The sequence below is a fragment of the Takifugu rubripes genome, chromosome 10 (genome assembly GCF_901000725.2).
Source record: "Takifugu rubripes chromosome 10, fTakRub1.2, whole genome shotgun sequence".
NCBI lineage: Eukaryota > Metazoa > Chordata > Actinopteri > Tetraodontiformes > Tetraodontidae > Takifugu > Takifugu rubripes.
Window position 1 is genome coordinate 4,782,814 of NC_042294.1, and position 21,305 is coordinate 4,804,118.

At 44.7% G+C, this 21,305-nt stretch overlaps 1 protein-coding gene across 7 annotated transcripts in view; it reads right to left on the reverse strand.

Annotated features, from left to right (window-relative positions):
- Window positions 1-21,305, reverse strand: part of zfhx4 (zinc finger homeobox 4) — a 74,137-nt gene that overhangs the window by 12,848 nt on the left and 39,984 nt on the right. For all 7 annotated transcript variants that reach the window (XM_029842444.1, XM_029842443.1, XM_029842442.1 and 4 more), the window contains exon 7: window positions 4,643-4,738. In XM_029842444.1, coding sequence (XP_029698304.1) covers window positions 4,643-4,738 — 96 coding nt within the window. The remainder of the gene's footprint in view (window positions 1-4,642; window positions 4,739-21,305) is intronic.

Sequence of the window (21,305 nt, forward strand, 5' to 3'; positions counted from 1 at the left end):
TCAAAGCACTGATACATAGAGGGGGCGGGTGTGTGTCTGTGAGGGGGATGGGGGGTGGTAGAAGAAAAACATTTTGTATTTCATATATTTCCGTGGCTTGTGTTGGTATTGGGTGCATATCAATTCCTCTGGCCCATTCATGCATTTTAATTCTGTTGCATTAAGTAGGCGTTCCACTTATTTTATTTGTAATCCCCTATATCTGCAGCCTGAAATATTGGCCTGTCAAGGAAAGTGACAAGGGAGAAAAAGGGAGGGAAAGGAAGAAAGAGAGAAAGATCAGGAGACACACACACACACACACACACGCACACACAAGGGCAGAATTTCCAAGAACATCCCAGAATTGCTCTGCAGCTCAGAATAGCAAGGTAATCTTGTCTTCTACTGCTTGTGATGGCCCCTGCAGGGCTTGTGCTTGCACGCATGTGTGTGTGTGTGTGCATTCGCGCGCCCATCTGTGTGTATATTATGCGCTTCACGACAGCCCACTGACACCCTATTGGTCAGATTCGTCCAGCCTGGATGCGCTCGTCATATCACCTGACCTTTCCAAAGCACCCCCCCCCCCCCAAACCATATTTATTATGGCCATTTCTAATTCCAAATTTCAATTTTTGCCTCCATCTTCCAGTCAATTTGCAACTAAATTACATCCCAGCAAAAGAAGATGAGGCAATTGTCGGACAAGGGGCTGCAAAAACATTTACAATGCGGAGGGGGGAAAAGAGCAGATCGCAATTGATTAGCTTCATATTAAATGTAAGTGCATGTTTGTCTGGGGCGCGCGTGCACCTGTTCAATGTGAAGATCTGTCCTTCTTAGATTCCTCTTTGACCTAGCGCTTTCTTCAACATATAACACTTGTGTGATGGAAGAAGGAAATTCACAGCAAAACCAAGCTGCTGTTTAACCTTGAGAGTTGAGAAAACGTTTTTCTCCATTCCTGCTTAGGCACTCTGCCTGATGCATGACAATACGACTAAATAAATATTTTCCACTCACGGGGAAAAGGTATCTAAATATTGCTTCTCCATGCCTTCACTGGAACAAGAGAAGCAAAATAATTGGAGATTATTACAGAGTCTCATCTTCTTTTGTCTGCCCCCCCTCCCGCATTTCGATTTTTTTCCTCTCTTTCTACCTTTCCTTTATCCCGTCATCCTGAGGTGGACTCTGGCAGCTGCAGCTCAGCTCAGCTCAGCTCAGCTCAGTTCAGCAGAGCACAGGGGCAGAATGAACCCGCCACCGCAGCATCCTCTCCCCCAATCCCAATGACAAATGTCTGCATGCAGCAGGACCTTGCTTGATTAGATAAATCAAAAGGTGATTTATGACATTCAACCCCCCCTTTTGCATTGTGGGGTGGGGGGTAGGGGGGGGGTGGAGCAACGCGCTTGCCACCCATCTTTATTTGCAACTGTCAATGGCGTTTAGGCAGTCGCATAGACACAAACATGGAAGCCAGTGGGCAATGACAAGAGAAGAAAAATAACTGAAAAAGGAGCATGAACAGGGAAAAATGGACAGAGGGGGAGGCAGAGAAGCCTGTAGTTGTAAATAACCGGGATATATCCGTCCTGAAAGGTTTCTGAAAAGACACAAGGACCAACTTTTACAGCTGATGCTTTTCCTTTCCTCTCAGACTGGATCTATTTTAGAATCTGCCCTTTTGCAGTGGAGAAAAAGGGGCGAAGAAGAACAATGCGCGTGTTGTCGAAACCATCCGACTTGTAATCTACATGCCGGCGTGGGGGCATAGAAAAAAAAAAAACAATTAAGCTGTCCCTGCTCGGTGTGTTTCATTTTTCATTCAACCTCAGCAAAATTTGATTCCATGTCTGACATTTCATTTCATGAAAATAAAAAAAGAAACACCCGCAAACACGGAGCAGAGACTCTGGGATTTAGGGGTGGGGGTGGGGGGCACTGTCAATTAAGGGGAAGCAGGCCGGGTGGCGGCAGCTTGGATTTAGTATTCAATTTAGCTGTCCTGAACCCTGGAAGACAGGCTAAGGTTACGGAGCAGTAAATCCAGGAGGGAGAGCCGGCCAAAATGGGCAAGGGAGGGCCTGCTAGCATGATTTACTGGCCTACTGGTCCGAGGTTAGGCATTAGGCTGACCCCCCGGTCACCTGATAACATTACGCCAACACACTCTGAACCCCAAACTCCCACTGAAGCACTCAGCAAGCCCACATCTAGCTGGAGGGGTGAAGGGAGGGAGGGAGAAAGAGCGCAGCTGTCTTAGAGTTTGTGTGACTAGTCCTCCTTTCTCTGCTTCCACACAAGCCTTGTCAACTTGTGACAAATCGTCAGAGACATTCAACAAGCTGTCGTTACACAAAAACACATAGATGCAAGAAAGCATAGCCGCGGGCTAATCATTAAACATGCTAATGTCTTTAATATATTTTAATCACATTTTGGAGGGACGGAAAGCCAGGACAGTTCCTGTCTCAAGTTGGGAGGAATTTGCAAGATGCATGCAAATAAAGACTGAAAATATTCTGAATGTGAAGAAGCTAATATGTAATACTTAACATCTGATCTTGTTTGCATGCAACCCCCCCCTCCCCAGATCATCTGCGCAGTTCAAAATTAATACACAACATTTGGCCGTAGGAATAGTGAATGATTTCTTTGCAAATGTCAAACAGGTAGAGATCGGTCCTCTAAACCCACCTGACAGGCTCATTTCCATGCTGGGGTCTTTTGTTTAGTTGGTTATTTATAAGAAGTGGGCCCCTGAGCCATGATGGCGACATGCACCCTCTACACACACACACAGCACAAAGCTATCTGGAAATAATCCACATCAGGGGACATTTGCATGGAAAATGTAACATGGATTATAATTAATCTAAAGTGACATGGGATTATAAAAAACAATGTAAATGAACCGAGGGAAAAGCGCTTGTTCGCTTGTTCCTTATCCTCTACCTCCCTATATATATATATATATATATACATACATACACACACACACACACACACACATACATATACAGTATATATGTATATATATATATACAGTGTGTGTGTGTGTGTGTGTGTGTGTGTGTGTGTTGGTCTTGGAGATGAGGTGCACAAACTGCTGCTCACTTGGTCAGGCTGTAATCCCTTCCCTGGAGATCTCCATCCAGGGACACGCACACAGAGCGTCACACACATGCACCAAAGTGAACATTTCAAGAGATTTGGGGCTGAGGATAGAGACGCTTAATCTTTATCTCCAAAAAAAAAACAAAAAAACCCCACCAAAACAAGCGCCACATACTGACACACCAGACCACAGTTTCTAACATTATAGCGTCCTTCATCTTTCAAAATAATCCAACTGAAAGTTTCGATTTGTCCAAACCTTAGCTATTAAAACAAAACAAAACACAAGGTTAACAAAGAACACTTGCTTTTATGCATATGTGCAGTGGTGTTAAATGACGCCGGCGGTAATATGCAGCGGCAAACGCACGGATGGTGGTTCCCCGCCAGTCGGTCAGACGGGGCTGTCAGAGAGACAGAGCTGAAAGATAGATGACTAGCTAAACTAATAGGCCCCAGCCTCACTCAGCTCTCCTTCTGCCTCATTGAGCCTCACATTATGGAGCTAGGTATGGCATGCTAGGGAGAGGTGGTGGGGAGGCTGCTGGAGATGGATAGAGGTTGGGGAGTTGTGAAGGTGTGTGTGTGTGTGTGTAGGGGTGGGGAGGGGTGGAGAACGAGAGACATTAAGAATAAGAGCGAGAACCCCATGCAATGACAGACGGGGGGGGGAGAGACCCCATGCAATATTCATCCCAAACCATGGATTTCCATCTCATACATAAAAAGACCATATGAATTCTTATTTGGGTGAATCAAATCTAACAAAGCCGGGGCTATCCCAACCGCAGGCTTGCAGCGGCGGCATTATATGCTCCCCGCCTCACCCCCAACAACAAAACAACACCACCGAAAAAGCCTTGTACAGCTTGTTCCCCCTTCCCCTCCTGCAATGGCACCGTTCCTACGAACGAACAGCTCCCTCGCTGATGTCGTGGCGCTTGTATTCGAGGTAATGCCGGGCGCTCGGGTCAAAGATTGGACAACAATTAAGGGACGGATGGAGCCAGAGGGGACGAAAAAAAACAAGAGACATAAAAATGAAGGGAGGGTGGAGAAGGGGGGGGAACTCATTTAAGGGTTGCAGGGATGCAGTGCAATATTAGAAAAACATATACACAGCCCCCATCTAATCCAGTGCTTATGAAAAATTAATATGTCACCGGAGAGGGCACAAGAACGAGAAAAGATTAATACAAGGCGCTTATAAATTACAAGCACGCAAACTGATTTGATTAAAAAATAATCTGGGGCCTGGACACTGCCTGGTAATATCCACAACACTCAACCTATCCTATTCCTTTTCTTTCCATCCCCCCATCTACCCTCTTCTTCTTCTTTAAGTCTTTTTTCTGTCAGATGGGAACGATTAAAGCAGGTCACATGGAGGCTAGTCAGCAGCATTCACATGTTATGCACACATTAGGCCTTATCTGAGGCGCAGAGACAGATGAGCAATAACTTTAAAAACAAGGAGAGATGAGGGTATGTGTGCGTGTGTGTGTGTGTGTGTGTGCGATCGCGTGTGTTAGCTTACGTTCAGTCCTGTCCGTCAAGTCTCGCTCAGCGACGTTGTGCCCAGGCCTGGAGGAGGAGCGAGGGGGTCTCGGCCCGTCCTCAGCGCCGTCGTCCGCTTAAAGCACAGAAAACAAACAACATGTTTATTTCAGATCACATATGTCGCCATCATCATATCAGTCATTTTGAAAAATACTGCAGCTCGTAAATGTTCCGTTAATCCCCATAAAACCCTTCAGCTTTGCTGTGCGGCGCATCTCACCCACAAATAACACATCGAGCAAGTTTAACACACGTCCTTTACAAAGTAACCGTGCGCCTTCGTCTGGGTGTAATATAGTAAACAGGAAGAAGATGTTATATTACATCAGACACAAACCTTTCAATTTGAAGTTGTGTGCTAAATTTAGTATTTCAAAACAATGTTGCTGAATATGTGGCCTTAAAAAATAAGAAATCACCTGTCAGTGACATACTAATGATGTCTACTGTATGTACACCTGCACAACCCTAAAACTAATATGTGCAAGCGTGCACGTGCGGCTGTGCACAGACACAAAAGCCCAACACACACGTGCATCTTGCTTCTATTAGCAGATTAGCCTGCCCATCGCTGAGAGTTCAGCCCCTTGTTTGATAATTCTGTGTATCTGCAGTGTTCTGCCAGTGGATTAAAGGGTGTGTATGTGCATGTGTGTAAAAGTGTGTGCATGCGTGTGTGCGCACTAGGGTGTATGTGTGTATATGTGTCGCCAGCGCAAGCTAACACTAATCCCAGCCAAGCCCCAGCGCTCCCTTTCATCCAGCCATCATTTGTCTCCGGCTGGGCTGATGTCACTTTGTAATGAATTTTGAGCAGTCTGAGAGAGGCCAGATAACCAGACACACACACACACACACACAAACACACACACATACACACACACACAAATACATATATACATATAGAACCCTACTCCATCTCCAGGTAATACACCAAATGCAAACACTTATACACAGGCATCAAATAATACACACACACACACACACACACCCACACACACACACACACACACACACGCACACACAGATGCAAAAGGGTTTAAAAATTTGATGTCTTCTAAATGGGAAGGAGGGGGGTCTCTTCACTCTCTGTCTCTCTTTTCACTACAAACCCCCCATTTGGCCACAAAAAGAGACTGGTGAATATGGCGTCATGAGCATTTGTAGAAAAGAGATGTGCTCATCAATCTTGCACTCTCCTAATAATCATATTTTAACACAGACACAGACACACACACAACAACAACAAATGGGTGAAAGGTGCATTAAGGGCATCTTTCATTTGCATACAATCGCTGTGGCCATTAAAGATGAGCAGAAGGGGTCAGTAACAGAAGACATGATTTGATTAAAACCTTCATATTCAGCAGGGTTTTGTGCTGATGCACAGCCAGCCAGCCAGCCAGCCAGCCAGACAGACAGACAGACAGACAGACAGACAGACAGACAGACAGACAGACAGCTGTGGTACCAATGCTAACACAGGGCTAAAATATCGGTGGACATTATATACAGCATGAAATGTGGTGGCACACGTGATTGGGAGGAAATCTTAGTTTTCATCCAAACAGGTAATGTTGCATATTCTGCACGTGAACTGAACATACAGGTATGCTTTATTATCCTTGTTTGTGTGTGTGTGTGTGTGTGTGTGTGTGTGTGTGTGTGTGTGTGTGTGTGTGAAGAGCAGAGGCAGGGACTGCACTCTGCTCCTGATGTTTTATTAATATGTGGGTGACAACAGGGATGAAATATCTCCCGTCAGCCACCACAGCCCAGCCTGCAGAAATTGCAATTTTCACAGCCGCTGCAGCGGCGTCCATCTTTGTATTTTAATTCGTCCCCACCTTCACAGCGAGCAAGGATGCATGCAAGCGCACGTTGGCGTGAATGTTTCTGGTGTAGTGGAACGGGGAGTTCTCTCATTTTTCAAAACACAGCAAATGCACCAAATGAACGAGATGTGAGGAACGAAGACGGAAACAAAGAGAGTAAAAACCAACCCAATTTGAATGATATTTCCAAATTCTAATTATGTAATCAAATGTCAATATGTAATTTAATTTAAATCACAATTGTTTGTATTTACTACATAGATTTTTCTTTTAAATTCTCCTTTCACACATGCTGGTGTTTAACGGTAGACACACTAAAGAAAAGGTAGAAAATGGGAAAATATGAAAGATGTGCACGTCCAGGGTTAAATCACTTTGATAAAACTTCAAATCTACACAGCTGGTTTAAAATACCTTCAATTGATTTTCAAAATACTTTATAAATCAAATAGGATATGTGTCATATCCAGTCTGGATCTTCATTGACCATCAAAAACAAACCTCTAGGGGGCAGTCTACCTGTAACTGCACAGAAAAAGGCAATGAAAGAGAGGAAGGAAGAGGAAAAGATGGATAGACTAAAGGAAAAGGCAGAAATGAGAAGGTGATCACTGGGGTGGCATTAGATATGCGGGGAGAGAATGTCTGTGTGCGTGTGCGTGTGTGTGTGTGTGTGCATGTACACGCTTCCCCACTGAGGACATCCCCAGATGTGCTCTTTCACTACAGAGCACAACGTCTGGCCTTTGACTGACCCTGACAGCTCCACACTACGAATGTGTGTTCTCGTCCGTGCAGCACACGCGTGTTTCGGGTTTTGTTTTTTTTTGCCGAGATGTGCGCCGTTGATTAAGTGAGTGAGACAGTGACAGCATGTGTTTGCATGTGAGTTGTCATGTGCACGAGAGGGAAAGGGGGTTCTGCAGCGGGAACTCTTTAACCATCAACTTAATCACTACCAGAGGACAGACAGAGAGCAAAACTTTTACAGTTACCTTCCACTGCCTGCACACACACACACACACACACACACACACACACACACAGGCTGAGGCTGGAGAGGGTGTGTGCGTTTGGCAGCCTGGTGGGACCGTCTTTGAAGTGGGTCACTCGGAACATTAAAGCTGGCCGGTCAGCTCAAGCTAACCACAGACCCTGGGTCCGATTACCCCACAACCAGCACCAGCCTATATTTAACCATTAAAGAGACGCGGAATAATTAAGTGACTCCAGATCGGAGGACAAAGACGAATGATTCCTCTTTCAGATTTTCACTATTAATTGGAAACCAGTGTAACCAATTAGACCTCTGGATGAATAACTCTCTTGTCTGCCTGTTTAATAACTTCCAAAATGCTCAAACACAACAAATTTGGTTTGGTTTTTTTTTGTTTAAAGAATGCAATACATTTAATACAAACCTATCTTGAATGCGGGTGCATCACGCTGTGAATTAAAGGAAGAAAAACAGCTTTTGGGCCACACGGAGAAGTGGAAGAGACATCAAGAAAGAGATGTTTGCTAAAAAAACAGACATGTGGGAGATGGAGGCAATGGAGGATGTATTGAAAGTGTCAGCGCAGAGAGAGAGTGTGTGTGTGTGTGTATGTGTGTGTGTGTGTGCCCTCTAGCTGTATAATGACCTGCTCTGAGACCACTCGCTCCCGTTCCCAGCTCCCCCTGAGGGCCCATAACCGCCATGCGGGGTCATTATGCGCCCAGCGGAGGAGTCACTCCTACAGCACACAGACGCACGACGGTGCCGCGCGCAGACGCTGGCCGCAGACGCTCCAAAATGGCCGCATTCATTAAGCTGGACCGAGCTGCCTTTAATTTGCTTCCTCGGGGCCATAATGGTGCTCATTAAAGTTGAGAAGGAGTGAGAAAAAAAATGCTTTTAACATTATTGTTTATCTTAAATCATAGATGCGGTGAAAGTGGAGCATCAAGTCAAAGCATAATAGCGGCAGAGAAAATATAATATAAACTGCGACTGCGTATCTGTTATGCTGCAACGCTCAAAGAGCCGGGATGTGTCCGAAAACAACAATCTGACTGGATTTTATCCGCGTGAGCTGTAGCTGTGGCACTAACGCCGACGACTGCCATGTCTGCCGCGCTTAACCGTGATGTTGATGCTGATTTCTTCTTACAACCCCAGTCATGTCCACCATTCCCCCCTCCCCCAGGTTTCCCCCGTGAGACCACGTGTGAGTATGCGCTAGCATACAGAGGCCTTGTGATGTCACATTCCTGCGCCACGCGCGTGGCTCCAGTTCAGGCCCCTCCAGGTTTGAAAAGGGAAAACCTTTGAAACGCTACACCGTCCCGGCCAGACGCGGCGCGCGCGCACACACACACACACACACACAGGCAACACAGGCAGTCAAGGGCCAGTGGTAATACTGCCAAGGAAATAACCTTACAGACTTACTGATCTCATTCCCTCCCGTTCTCTCAGCCTCCAATCTTTATTTACCCTGTTCTCCCTCTTTACAGTATACCTCCTCTCCCCTCTTTCCTCCTCTACCTTTCCCCACTGAATTTCAGGGCGTTTAACAAGCATTTAGATCTTAACCAGATGTTGTTAATGTAGCATGTCTAAAATACTAAACATCAACCCAGCAGAGAGGGGCTACAGCTCCTGCACAGGGCCTGGGAACAACTCACACACCCCTGCACTTGCTTGCTCTCTCTCTCTCACTCTCTTAAACACACACACAACCCACCCTCACACACACATACACACACACTCTGACCCACAGAAGCCTCTGCACATTTACTCCCACACAGCATTCGATGTATTTCATGCACAGAGGTCCACAGCCCACATGCTAACATATAAACAGACAGACACCAGCAGAAGCAAACACACATGTTTCCATCCACACACACCAGTGGTTCCACACCCACACACTTTTTTTTTGGGAGAATTTGTTACCCTAGCATAAAGGAGAGAAAAGCTATTGTTTCAGGTAGACCAAATAAAGCTCCTGGTGCAAATGTCAATAAATTGAAATAAAGGGATAACCAGTAAAAAGAGACTTTTTTGCAAAAAAAAAGCATGTATCAGCAGCTCCAAATTTGCTTTGTTGTTGTCAATTATGATTTCCAAAGACACTTCATTGTATTTTCTTCCGCTCTTCCGCCTCTTCCGCTGCCTTTCTGGCAACTAACAAAACACCTATTACTCATTAGGAAAAAAAAGGAAAGAAAATAATATGAATAAACATAGCTGAGATTAAAGGCTTGCGTGTGTCACTTGCTGCGCAGGCAGAAACTGTTGTTTTGTGTTAAATGGGGTTTCATTTCTTTTCTTTTTTTTTGGTGCTCTGAGCGCTGGGTGGTTGCCGGGTGTTAATGATTCTTTAGTAGCAAATTCAAAAGGATTTCACAGGACAAAAATATGGCTTCAAAAGCTTTAAAGGGGAAAAAATGTCATTGCCATGACACCTGGCCTAGCACAATAGGCCGGAGCACACCTGTACACTTCCACACGTGTTCACACACACACAAACACCTGCGTCTTACACAACCGCCATATTGCATTTCAGCTCTTTCAATCACCACAGGCTGGGAAGGTGAACAGAGGAGGAGGTAGTGCAGCAAGCTTACTGAGGGATTTAGGAATAATTTAATTAAAAAGATTCCTCTCCTCCTTTTCATCTCCGTCTTTCTGCTCTGTTTTTTTTCTGCTCTTTTATGATTCTTCGCTCCAATATTTATCCAGCCCCTGATCATAAACATATGCTTGCTTGTCTGTGCAGTTGGAAATATCCCACACGCTCGCCAACGTGACCCCCGCCTGATCCGAGCTGGAAGACGGAGGGAGGAAGGAGCAGAAGGAAAGAGAGACGGAGAGAGGGAAGTAGGAGCTGAGGGTTAATGGCCTTCCCATCTCTGTGATAAGAATTCATTCTGTTCTATTACCAGCACTTATCTACAGAGGCTGCTGTCTTTACACACACACACACACACACACACACACACACACACACACACACAGTGAGGGTCTGCGATCGATAGATGAACCTAATGAAGAAAGCAGCTGTTTCTCGGCATACCTGCTCAACTCTATCAGGCCAACAGGAGCTCCCCGCCGCATTCATCTGTCTATCTTTCCATTCATTTATCTATCCGCCTATCTATCCATCTGTCCATCTCTTTCTATATCTCTCTGTGCAGCTATCTATCCATATACCTAGCCTATCTAGCCCATCTTCTGCGGCGTCTCGCTTTACCCCGTATCTGTCCATCTATCACTCTGCTGGTAAACAAAGATACCAGTGGGATAGATGTAGTTTCCAATTGACCAGACTGGTCCTTGTCATGCATTCGAGGTTTTATTTATTTTCTGGGAACTAAGACAAGGCAGGAAATCAGGGAATCTAATAAAATGGCCACAGTGGTCTTAGAGGCCAACTCTTGGTGTGCATTTGTATGTGTCTATGCTTGAAATAGGTCTGTCACAGGCAGCGGATGAATAAATAATGCTCAACCAGACCTTTATCCTGTTGGGCTCCTGTCCTGTCTGTTGGTATGTGCAAAAAGCATCTAACCTCAGAGTCAACTAAAACATTTGATGTTAGATAAATGCATAAAAGAAGCAACCTGATAGGAAGAAAATTGTTTTTCCACTTTTCCATTTATTTCAGAAGACCAACTTTTGAAGACCACAGATGTGCACGACACATATAGGTTGCTGCATTTTGCCATAAGAGTGGCATGTTTATGAGAATTACGGAACAAATAAATGATAAGAAAATTACTTTGTCTGTTTTCATTCACTCTATTCATTTCTGCTCTTCTGTGACCACATTCCTTACTGATGTAGCACCAAAAAGCTGCCATTAGCGGATAACAATTTCATATACCGACAACGTGAGGCATGGCTTTTGCCTAGAAAAGAGTGTACAAAAAAATGTGTGCATCATCAGGCTCTTATTATGTGTTGAGGTTAGGCAGGATAGAAGGAATCTTCAACATAAGAAGAATAGTCACGGAAGGAGAAAAGAAAAATATCTTCAAGCCCAAAAATTCATTAGGTTGCTCAGAATCACATCCAAAATTACCACATGGAAGCTGTAATGCTCGGGTACACACACACACACACACACACACACACACACACACGGGCCTGGGGCAACTGCCCCGGAGATGGTATTTGCAGACGGTTACAAATAAGGAGTGTTAGCTTTCCACTGACTTTCTCAAAAACATGCAAAAAATGTCCATTTCATTACTGGCTAAACAATGTCATATGGGCCCCCACTGGCCCTAATAGAAGCAGACAAAGAGAGAGAGAAGCACACATATGTTTCAAATAAATCAGATTACTGAGGGGGGGGGAAGAAAGAGACACCGCCAGACACTTAGAGGATTGACAATATTCCCTTTTCTTGCTACCTCCTCCCCTCCTTTTCCCCTTTTCTTCACTTTCTTAACTCCCCGAATCCCACTCTCTCCCCCCTCCCACCACCAGTAGGATCTGTTTTAGATTTGAGCCAGTGCAAGAGCCATATCTCTGCCTTATCTCTGCTAGCCGTCAGAAAACAGAAAGCTCCATGTTTCCAGGCATTAGACTCCCGGGCCCCTGACACGCCACTTGAAAATCTCACATCGCTTCCAAAATGGTTGAGCAGGAAAATAAAACAACAAAGCTGTATTTAATCAAATGAAATGCAGGTTTACCACGAGGGGGGAGGGAGGGGCTTCATTGATATCACTCCGAGGGGGCGCCATATCAAAGAAAATGTCAGCCATGAAATATTATGGAAATGCATTTTAGCAATGTGACAACAGATGTCAGCCAAAATCCCCCAAAAATGGGGCTAAAAAAAAAGGCCACAAAGCATCATTAACTCTGTCTGAAAAGCCATCAGAATTTGAGGGGCAGTGACATTTTTTTTATCCCCCTCTGACTGCTTCTTGAGCATCCACCCCTATCGGGATATCCTGTTGTGTTTTTTGGGCACCAATTAAGCCAAATCTCTCCTCCAATGACTGTAAAGGGAACTATTGATCCCTTTCAAACTTATTTAAAGAAGAAAGAAGCGAAGACAGGGCCGGGAATATGTTAACAATTTGAAGAAAAAGGAAAATCAATATTCAAATGACTTCTCATATCGATTAATAATTAGGTCTTAATTGCGGCCGAGCTCGGACTTTCCGATCGCCGATGTTGGCCAGGAAAGGAGATAGGGGAACATTATTGATACGCATTAACAGTGGTGGTCGCGCAGACATTGATCCGGCTGCTTTGTGGTGCCTTTGGCCACCGAGATCTAAATGCACGGGTGTTTGAGGAAATGACACACATTTCTGAGAAAACACACACACAACAAGTACACACACCTAAGTGAAGTATCAGAGTGTAATTAACCTGCATCCGGGAAAAGCCAGGCCTCCCTTATCTGCAAATGCGCCTGTGCTGTAATTACACTGGTAGCGACGGACTTCAGGCGAGCTTCAACCAAAGTGTGTTTGCTATTTTTATTTTCTTATATATGTCTTGCGCTTTTGACTCTATTGCCTCTACATCCGCGCAACGTCGGTGTGCGCGTTTGTCCCCGCGGGCCTAATCAGGTATCAGATACCTTTTGTTTTGGGAGCTCATTGATGGATGAAATCTTTATCTGTGCTATTGATCAGGAGGGCACGGGTCCTAAACTGTCTGTCTAGCTGCCTGCCTGCTCCAGCTCTAACAAGATTGCCAGGACCGAGTATATCAGTTAACATTTAATCAATGACGGCTTAAGACACTGGGGCTAAGGGAAAGAAGCCCGCCGCTTCAGCCCCCTGCCCCAAACCATTACCCGGGATTGAAGGGGACCTAATACTTGTGTGTGTGGGGGTTCCAGGTGATTACAAGGGATTGGGTCCGGTTGATCACATGTCTTCAGGGGACAGATGTGTGTGTCTGCTGTGTTTGGTGTGTGCTGTGTTTGTGTTGTGTTTGCAGGCGTGAGAATTCCAGCTTGTCGATACATGTTAATGTGCCAAAAACGCCAGAGGGGGCTGAAGAAAAGGGGGCAGCTTGAGAAGAAAATGGGAAAAACTGAATTAACTGACTGATGTGTCTGATAAATCGGCATTCAAATCAAGCGAGGTTTTTTTTAAATCGAGCGTGCCTGCGCGAAAACACACACACATGCACGCACACACACAGCCACACACACTGCGGTGGAAAGATATGACATATCAAGCGGAAAAAAAAAAAACTGATTTTTTTTCTGCCTCGCTTGCAAAAAGCCCCTGATGGTAAAATGCAAAAAAAAAGAGTCAGCAAAAAAAAAAAAGAAATATGATCTCTGAGATTTTTTTCTTTTAACCATCAACTCATTTTGCTATAGATGAAACTCCATCAGATTCAAAAGGTGCTACCATCTCCGATTTTGATCTTATATTTTTATTTACGCCATCGCTGGACCTCATTGTCTTATTCAGGAGAAATCAAAGACACACACAGAACATCTGCTGTGTGAGTAAGTTTCAGAATGTGTGTGTGTGTGTGTGTGTGTGTGTCATAGGGTTGCTCTGACGGGGAAAGCCCCTTTCGCGTCCCTGCCTTTCTGTCCAAAGCCTGGGAGATTCCCACCACTGAAAATCAATGTGTGTGAGAGCATATGAGCGCCTGTGTGTGTGAGTCAAGGTTTTGTAAGACAAATCTCTCCAGCGTGCGCCGCTTTAGTGCTATTGAACCGAGCTTCGATCACTCGGCCACTGTGAATAATGCAAGGGAGGCTACTGCTCACTTACAGCAATAGATGCTTGTGTGTGTGTGTGTGTGTGTGTGTGTGTGTGTGTGTGTGTGTGTGACAGAGAGAGAGAGGCGCGTTGCTCGTTCCTTCTTGCAAATGCAACAGGGCAGTTCTTCGACGTTCCTCTACTTGGCCCTCTTAATCTCGTGTCAGATACAGGAACTCCCACATTGATACTGTCTGTCCGAGCGTGCGCTCGTGCAACTGTGGCTGCTGGAGGGTCCTGCGGCAGGCAGATAGAGGGAGCTTAACTCGAGCAGACAGCTCGGGCCCGCACTTTGACACACCCTGACTCATTACATAGAGCTGGCCCACAGTGGAATATTGTCATTAAAAAAGACAATTAGATACAAAGTCAAGGGAGCATCACTTACACACACATGCCTGAACACACAGTGCAGGAAATAGGTGAACACACTCTCGTCTTCATATCCCCAGGTACGTAAAGTGGAGATATTAATACTTGCGACGTTACAGAGTAATTAAAATGATTTCAAATGACGTGTGTGCGTCTGAGAGAGAGTGTGCCTGTATGTTTCTGTTAATTAAGTTGAAGGATTTGATATGACACAAACCATAATGCCTTAATGGTGTCCTCTACTGCATGCAGCCGAAGGGGACAACGGTTGACGGGGCGGCTACGAAGGAGAGACGGGGCGACACGCACAAAAACAGATGCCGCGGCTTGTTGGCTCGGTCGAGGGGCTGCATCTCTTGTTTTCTACATAATTATCTGTGTCATCACTTACGAGGCAATTAAACAAATATCACTTCCTATTTCCTCTTGTCTCGTCTTATTATACATCCTCATCCCTTTTTTCCTCCGATGGCAACTGTTTTTTTTTTAAATTTAATCTTCTCTTTGCTCCTCTTCTCTCCTGCTCCTCTTCCTCCTCTCCTGTGACTCCAGACAAGGTTTCAATTTCGGCATGCTGATTGTCTCATTGCCGACTCTATGCATGCCTAACACTTACTGGCACTCTAGGGACCGGCGATACACACCATACAATGCCTATTACACTCCCACACTTTCCTAGTGAGCGTGCTGATGTGTGTATGTGTGTGTGTGTAAGGGGTGATGAGGGTGTAAAATGCCTATTACACTGAGGGTCTGGTCTCTCTTATACTGGAGAGAATTCTCTGGTGCCTAAAGAGCAGAAAATTGCAATGCTCCTCTTCCTCAGTCCCCATTAACCTGCTTTTGAAACAAAGGCCCGGCAAAGGTGTGTATGACTGTGTGTGCCTTTGAGTGTGCGTTAGACATCATGGATAAAACCCCACATGGGTCCAACAAAGCCCAAATTGTCATTGTCCTTTCAACACCTTGCCAGCTTCCATCTGTCCATGTTTTCCTCCACTCACGATTGCTGGGACGTGTATTTTTATCCCCTAAAATGAACTTTTCCATCATTTCTTTTCCCGGCTTCTCTCCATCCTTCAGGAAATAGGATATAGCGGGAGGAAATGGCGTTTGGTGAAGACCTTCCAGATAACTAAAGCAGCAGGCATATTTGTCTAATTTGCGCAAAGACATCCACATCAAAGCACAAATCAAAACCGAGGCTCATTCAAGGGATTTTTTCTTACCAGCCTACCCGTTTTTTGCTCTTTTTCCCCCTGGCATCCCTTTTCCTCGCTGTCACATTCCTCCTTCTCGCACTATTTTCAGTGTGTTATTAGAACATGATAAAAGCAAAAGGGGTGTCATGACACAGGACCCCCTGTTAGCATTAAAAGGTGGGAGGAAAGAAAAAAAAACGACAGGAAAGAGCGAACGAGGGGCGGAGGGGGGAACGAAGGGAGAAAAAAGATGAAAGAGATTTGTCTGGAAATTATTGCTCACAAGGCATTGATTCTCTGCTTTAATCTCACACAGTGTGCTCAAATTTCCTATTAGGGAGATGAAGAAAAGGGAGACGGGGAGAGGGAGATGGGTGGTATTCACATAGGTTGGGAGGTGAAATCAGGCATGTCTCTCTGTGTGTCTTTGGTGAACAAAATGCATTTTCCTAATACTGGAAAAAGAATCAAAGATCAGAATCCTTTATATTACATCTATCGTCTTACTGTAGATTAATTACGGTGCTCCAACGCAGAAAAAGGCATGATGCTCTGAATGCCCATTCCAGCCTAATATACATATATTTATAATGCTATAATGCTAAAATAACCACTATTGTGTTGTCCAATGAGATACACAGCAACAGAGAAGGCCTTTGTCTGAACATCGACCATCTGCTGAAATAACTCATCTCTTCTCTGTTTTTCCACAGAACCCTAAAGTCATGTTACACCACAGTTTTTCCATCAACTGTTAGGAAAGACTGTATGTGTCAAACAAGTGGAATTTGATGAATATGCCTTATTTTTAGCCGCTAATGCTCGAGGTGGAAGCAAGGAGATGTTCTGAATATTCTCCTTTGTTTGTCTAGCAATACATCCTGTGAAAAGAGCAGACGTATCTGTGGACAGAACCGTTAGGTGCAAACACACGTAGCATGAGCCACCGACAGCTGCTACAGCTGCAACGTTTCCTCCAGTTAGCGATGATTAGCCAGAGCTATTGGTAATCAATATCCACTATCAATTCCATACCTCCCGCTGACGGATGAGGTAAAGGCAACTGAGAGTGTGGAAGGAATGGCAAGAAATACTCTCTGACCTGGTGCTCTCATTTTTGTATTTGTGTGAGTGTGTGCATATAAGCTCCCTTAAATGTCCATCTGTGAATTGAATCATCGCTGTCTGAGATTAGTGGCTGCTTGGACCCAGCGAGCGTAATGCCTGGTTACCACAGCTCCGGCTCCACACAACCACCCTCCCGTCACTGGATTGTTTGTCTTAATGCTGTGTGACACGGTCCATTGTTTTGTCCATCTGTGGTTAAGAGTCAATGGACAGAGGGTGTATGAGGGGATTGCTGAGAGAAAAGAATGGAGGTGAGGGGGGAAGAAAATAAAGAAGGGCATGGGTGAAGGGGGGGGCTCTAAAAGGCAAGAAAAAAATAACAGGATGGGCATGAGAGCGGAGAGGTGAATATTTAAAGAGAAAGGTCACGATGGGGAGCGAAGGAAAACACGCAATAGTCCTGTGATTTCAATACGGTCGTCGGACATTCATGACTTCCTCTTCCAAGTCCTTCCACAGGCATCCAGTCCCATATGGAGCGGAACCATAAGCTCTGTGATATCACCCTATACCCCCCCATCCCCCCCACCCCCCTCGCCCTCCAAGTTAAGTCAAAGTTAGTATGCGTCCTCATAGCCCCACGGCTTTGTATTGTAAATAAGACTAATGCGGCAATGGTCAGGTATGCTAATTCAGATAATCAGCGCAATTTCTGCAAATTATAACTGTCAGTGTGGTGGGCACAGAACCTCGGCGGAAAACATGAGGGAACAATTTAGCCTGGGTAATACCCCTGCACCAAAGAGCTGCTCCACTCAAAGAAAAACAATCGGCCTAAGCCCGTACCACCCCTACACACTATTGCAAAAATAGTTTATGGTGAACAAGGCTGCACTTTTTTTTTCTAAGACACAAGTCAGCATGTTACTCTTTTTCCCCAATGTGCACACACAGACCACAAAGTAATTATAATTTGCTTGGATGGAATTATTCAAAAAAGTGACCACATCTTTTAGCTCCTCATAGAGAATATGGTTTTGGGGAAATTTGAGGTAAATTGCTACTTGCCAAAAATATAATAATATACATATATGCATGCGCCTTTTTTATTTGACAAATGACTCAAAATTCTTCACAGAAATGCTGTTGGTAACAGGCAGATTTGAATTTCTCCTTTAAGGAGGTCCAGGTCTTGCCTACCCAAAATTAGTGAATACCTTTTCATGTAAGTGACTTCCAGCCCCACAGCAAATGAGAAAGTAAAGGTCACCACAATTTAACTGTAGGTAATGAGCTAGTCGGACACAAATCAATATGTAACATAATTAGCTGCCTTTACTGATTAAACAGCCAATCCAAACAAAGATATCCCACAGAGAGAGCAATGGCACATTAACCAGAAGCTGTGCAGATTGTCCTTCAGTGAACCGGTCAGCTGATCTCATCTCCTGAAAAATGGCTACCGCTGCACCAACTCCAGCGGTTAGTTGGATCTGGGTGTGTGTCGCATCCTTTCTCTCACTCCTCTGGCCATCCGTGACTGTTTATGTAATGGCCACAAATTACTGAGACAAACCCTGGAAATAGACTTCTGTCTGAGGAGAGACTGAAGAAAAAACGAACCGCTGGAATGGCGAAACCGCCCCCAGCGCCCACGCGGGGGAAAAGGAGAAGTATGAACGGGTAAAAAATGAAGGAGGGAAAACTTGATACCTTCAAAATACCTATGTGTCATCACCGCCAATTGCTCTTTAGCTGTGGAAATCAAGCAGTCATTTTGGGGCTTTGGTTGCGGTGGTTATCACTTTCAAAAGCATGCAGAAACACTGTGCTTGCTCCCAGCATGTGTCCATCAGTCCCTACGGAGACACGCAGACACGTGTATTCTATATTCACGCACATATAGCAGCAATATATGTCCATTAGGCATCTTTAGCCTAAAGCTGCAACTAAATGGTTAACATGGCTGCATTAATTTGACCAGGACTGAAAATATCCCACAGCCCTATCACAAAGAGGAAGGGGAAAAAGAACTGGAAACACACACACACACACACACACACACACACACACGCACAGCCATGTATACACACGCAGAGGATAAAAGTGTTGTTGGTCTCTCTAAGTCAGAAGAGGTCTTTTGTTTAAAAGGGGGACTCAGACAAAGACGGTTCTCTCCCTCCCTCTTTAATGCATGTTGGGTGGTGGTGTTGGGGGGGTGAGGGATGGAGATGGGTGGGTGGTGGGGTGGTGGAGGGATGGATGACAGGCCTTGGCTCTCAGAAATAATTACCTCCATAAGATCCCATCTCTCTTTTTTTTTGTAAAGGACGGAGGAAAACCTAAGCGGGGGAGGGGGGGATGACAAAAAGTAAAGTATGTAGAAAAAGGCCCGAGTGTTTCTGCTTGGTCTGTCTTATGAGGAGCTTTACACATGATGGAACCCTGGGCTAATAGGCAAGCATGCACACATTGAAAAAATAAGAACAGCTAAAACTGAACCTATGTACACATGTACGAAGCTCCGCTTTATGGCGAAGGACCGAGATAATCAGGGAAAAAATAGCAACAGTGTATTGCCAGAGACCGTTGACGTCTTCAAAAATACGACCAAATGACTTATTCAAATCATGATGGAATACCCATGACTAGCAATCTGTCATATTTACTTTCTTGGCTATTTTTTTTTTTGGGGGGGGGGGGGGGGGGCAGGGAAAAGTAAATCTAATTTTTCTAATAACTTTTGGACAGCCCTTAAAGCAAAATGGCCTCTAAGTCCTCCATGCTGAGAGGCAAACTGGTTTTAAGTTTTATTTTTTGATAAATTTATAAATTCAATTATCTTTAACACTTCTAATACTACTCAGAGAACATCAACTTATCTGTGCTGCAGGGGCACACTGGGCTTTTTGTCTGTGAAGGACGCGACTGCAAGATCATGGTGAAATCTTTCTGTCGGCCGGTGAGAGAGCCTGGCCCTTCACAATGGCGTTACACTCACAGTGCTCTAACCCAGGGATTTTTGAAATCATGAGGACAAGAAAGAGTGAGAGTTTCCTAAATAAACACCGCTCACTTGTTCCCTGAACCCTTTCGCCTTTCGTCGAAACGCTCACACCCTCACAGCCTTATAGTCTCTGCGCAGTGCTGTATCCCTAATTAGGCCATAAAATCAGCATCAAAAATTGTTTAATGAAAGCCATTCACATGTACATAAAGTCCAGAGCATTAGAACTCTTATTCCCAAATGGGCCTATAATTATGTGGCTCAGTGCCAGGTCCCAGGCTTTAAGAGAAAGATACCGGTCAGCACTTAAATTAATCTTTTTCATACTAGTCTCTAATGAACAGAAAGTGCTCGAGTCAGGAGTTGCAGCCCCAGAAAGCTAACAGCATACACACCTATGCACGTACGCACGCACAAATATGCCATTCTTAAACCGAATGGCCAGCTGGAAATGTTGCCTGGTATAGTGGTTTCCATCATCAGTATTCTGTAGGAGTCAGAAGTTACTCTAATATATGATGTGCGTTGTTGTGTCCTTTAAGAATACAAGCCAAAAAATATAGATTGAAGACAAACATATGTTCCCTTTGGCTGTGAGAAACACAGAACACTTGTACTTCAGCATTCAATCTAACTACTCTCTTCTGAACACAGTCGGCAAGGGAATGCTCAATTGAAACTTTTACCCTGAAGGATATGAAAGAATGCTCTTGTTGAGTAAAAAAATTATATGTGTGCAAAGGCAGGGCACCCAAAAAAGAAAAAAAAAAAACGGTTTAGCATTTTGGGCAGGACAAACGTCCGCTTCCTCATGGAAATTCACCATGTGGCATTAAATGTGGCACATAAAACAAGGGCCCGTGCAACAAATGCAGTGTGTTTTAAGAGTGGAACATTTGAAAAAGGTGTAGCGGGTGAATATTGCTTTTGACAAGTTTAGAATATGGTTACGCTCACTTGTTTGAGATGTTGAAAGGGGAAGAAGGGGGGAATGATTGAAGTTGGGTTTTATAAAAAAAATGGACAGGAGCTGGACGGAGTGGGAGACTGAGTAAACAAGAGAAAAAGGGGAGAAGAAAAAGAGAAGAAGGGGTTGGGGAAGGGGGAGTGGGGGGGATTCTAAACTGTACAGTGAGGATTTATCCAACCAATGTTTTCTGCTGCACCCCCAAATTTCACCGAAACTTTGATCCACATGTAATTAAAACCAAACGCACAAAGGTATCCATTTCAGTATTAAGAGATCTGCCTCTCGTGTGTGTGTGCGTGTGTGTGCGTATTCACATATGTTTTGGAGCACCGACCCCCATCTGTTTTGGGAGTCCATGTACAGTATAAACAGGACACTTTGGGGAGCGCAGATTTATGCTGACATACACACACAGTACAGGACAGTAGGGCGCTGACACA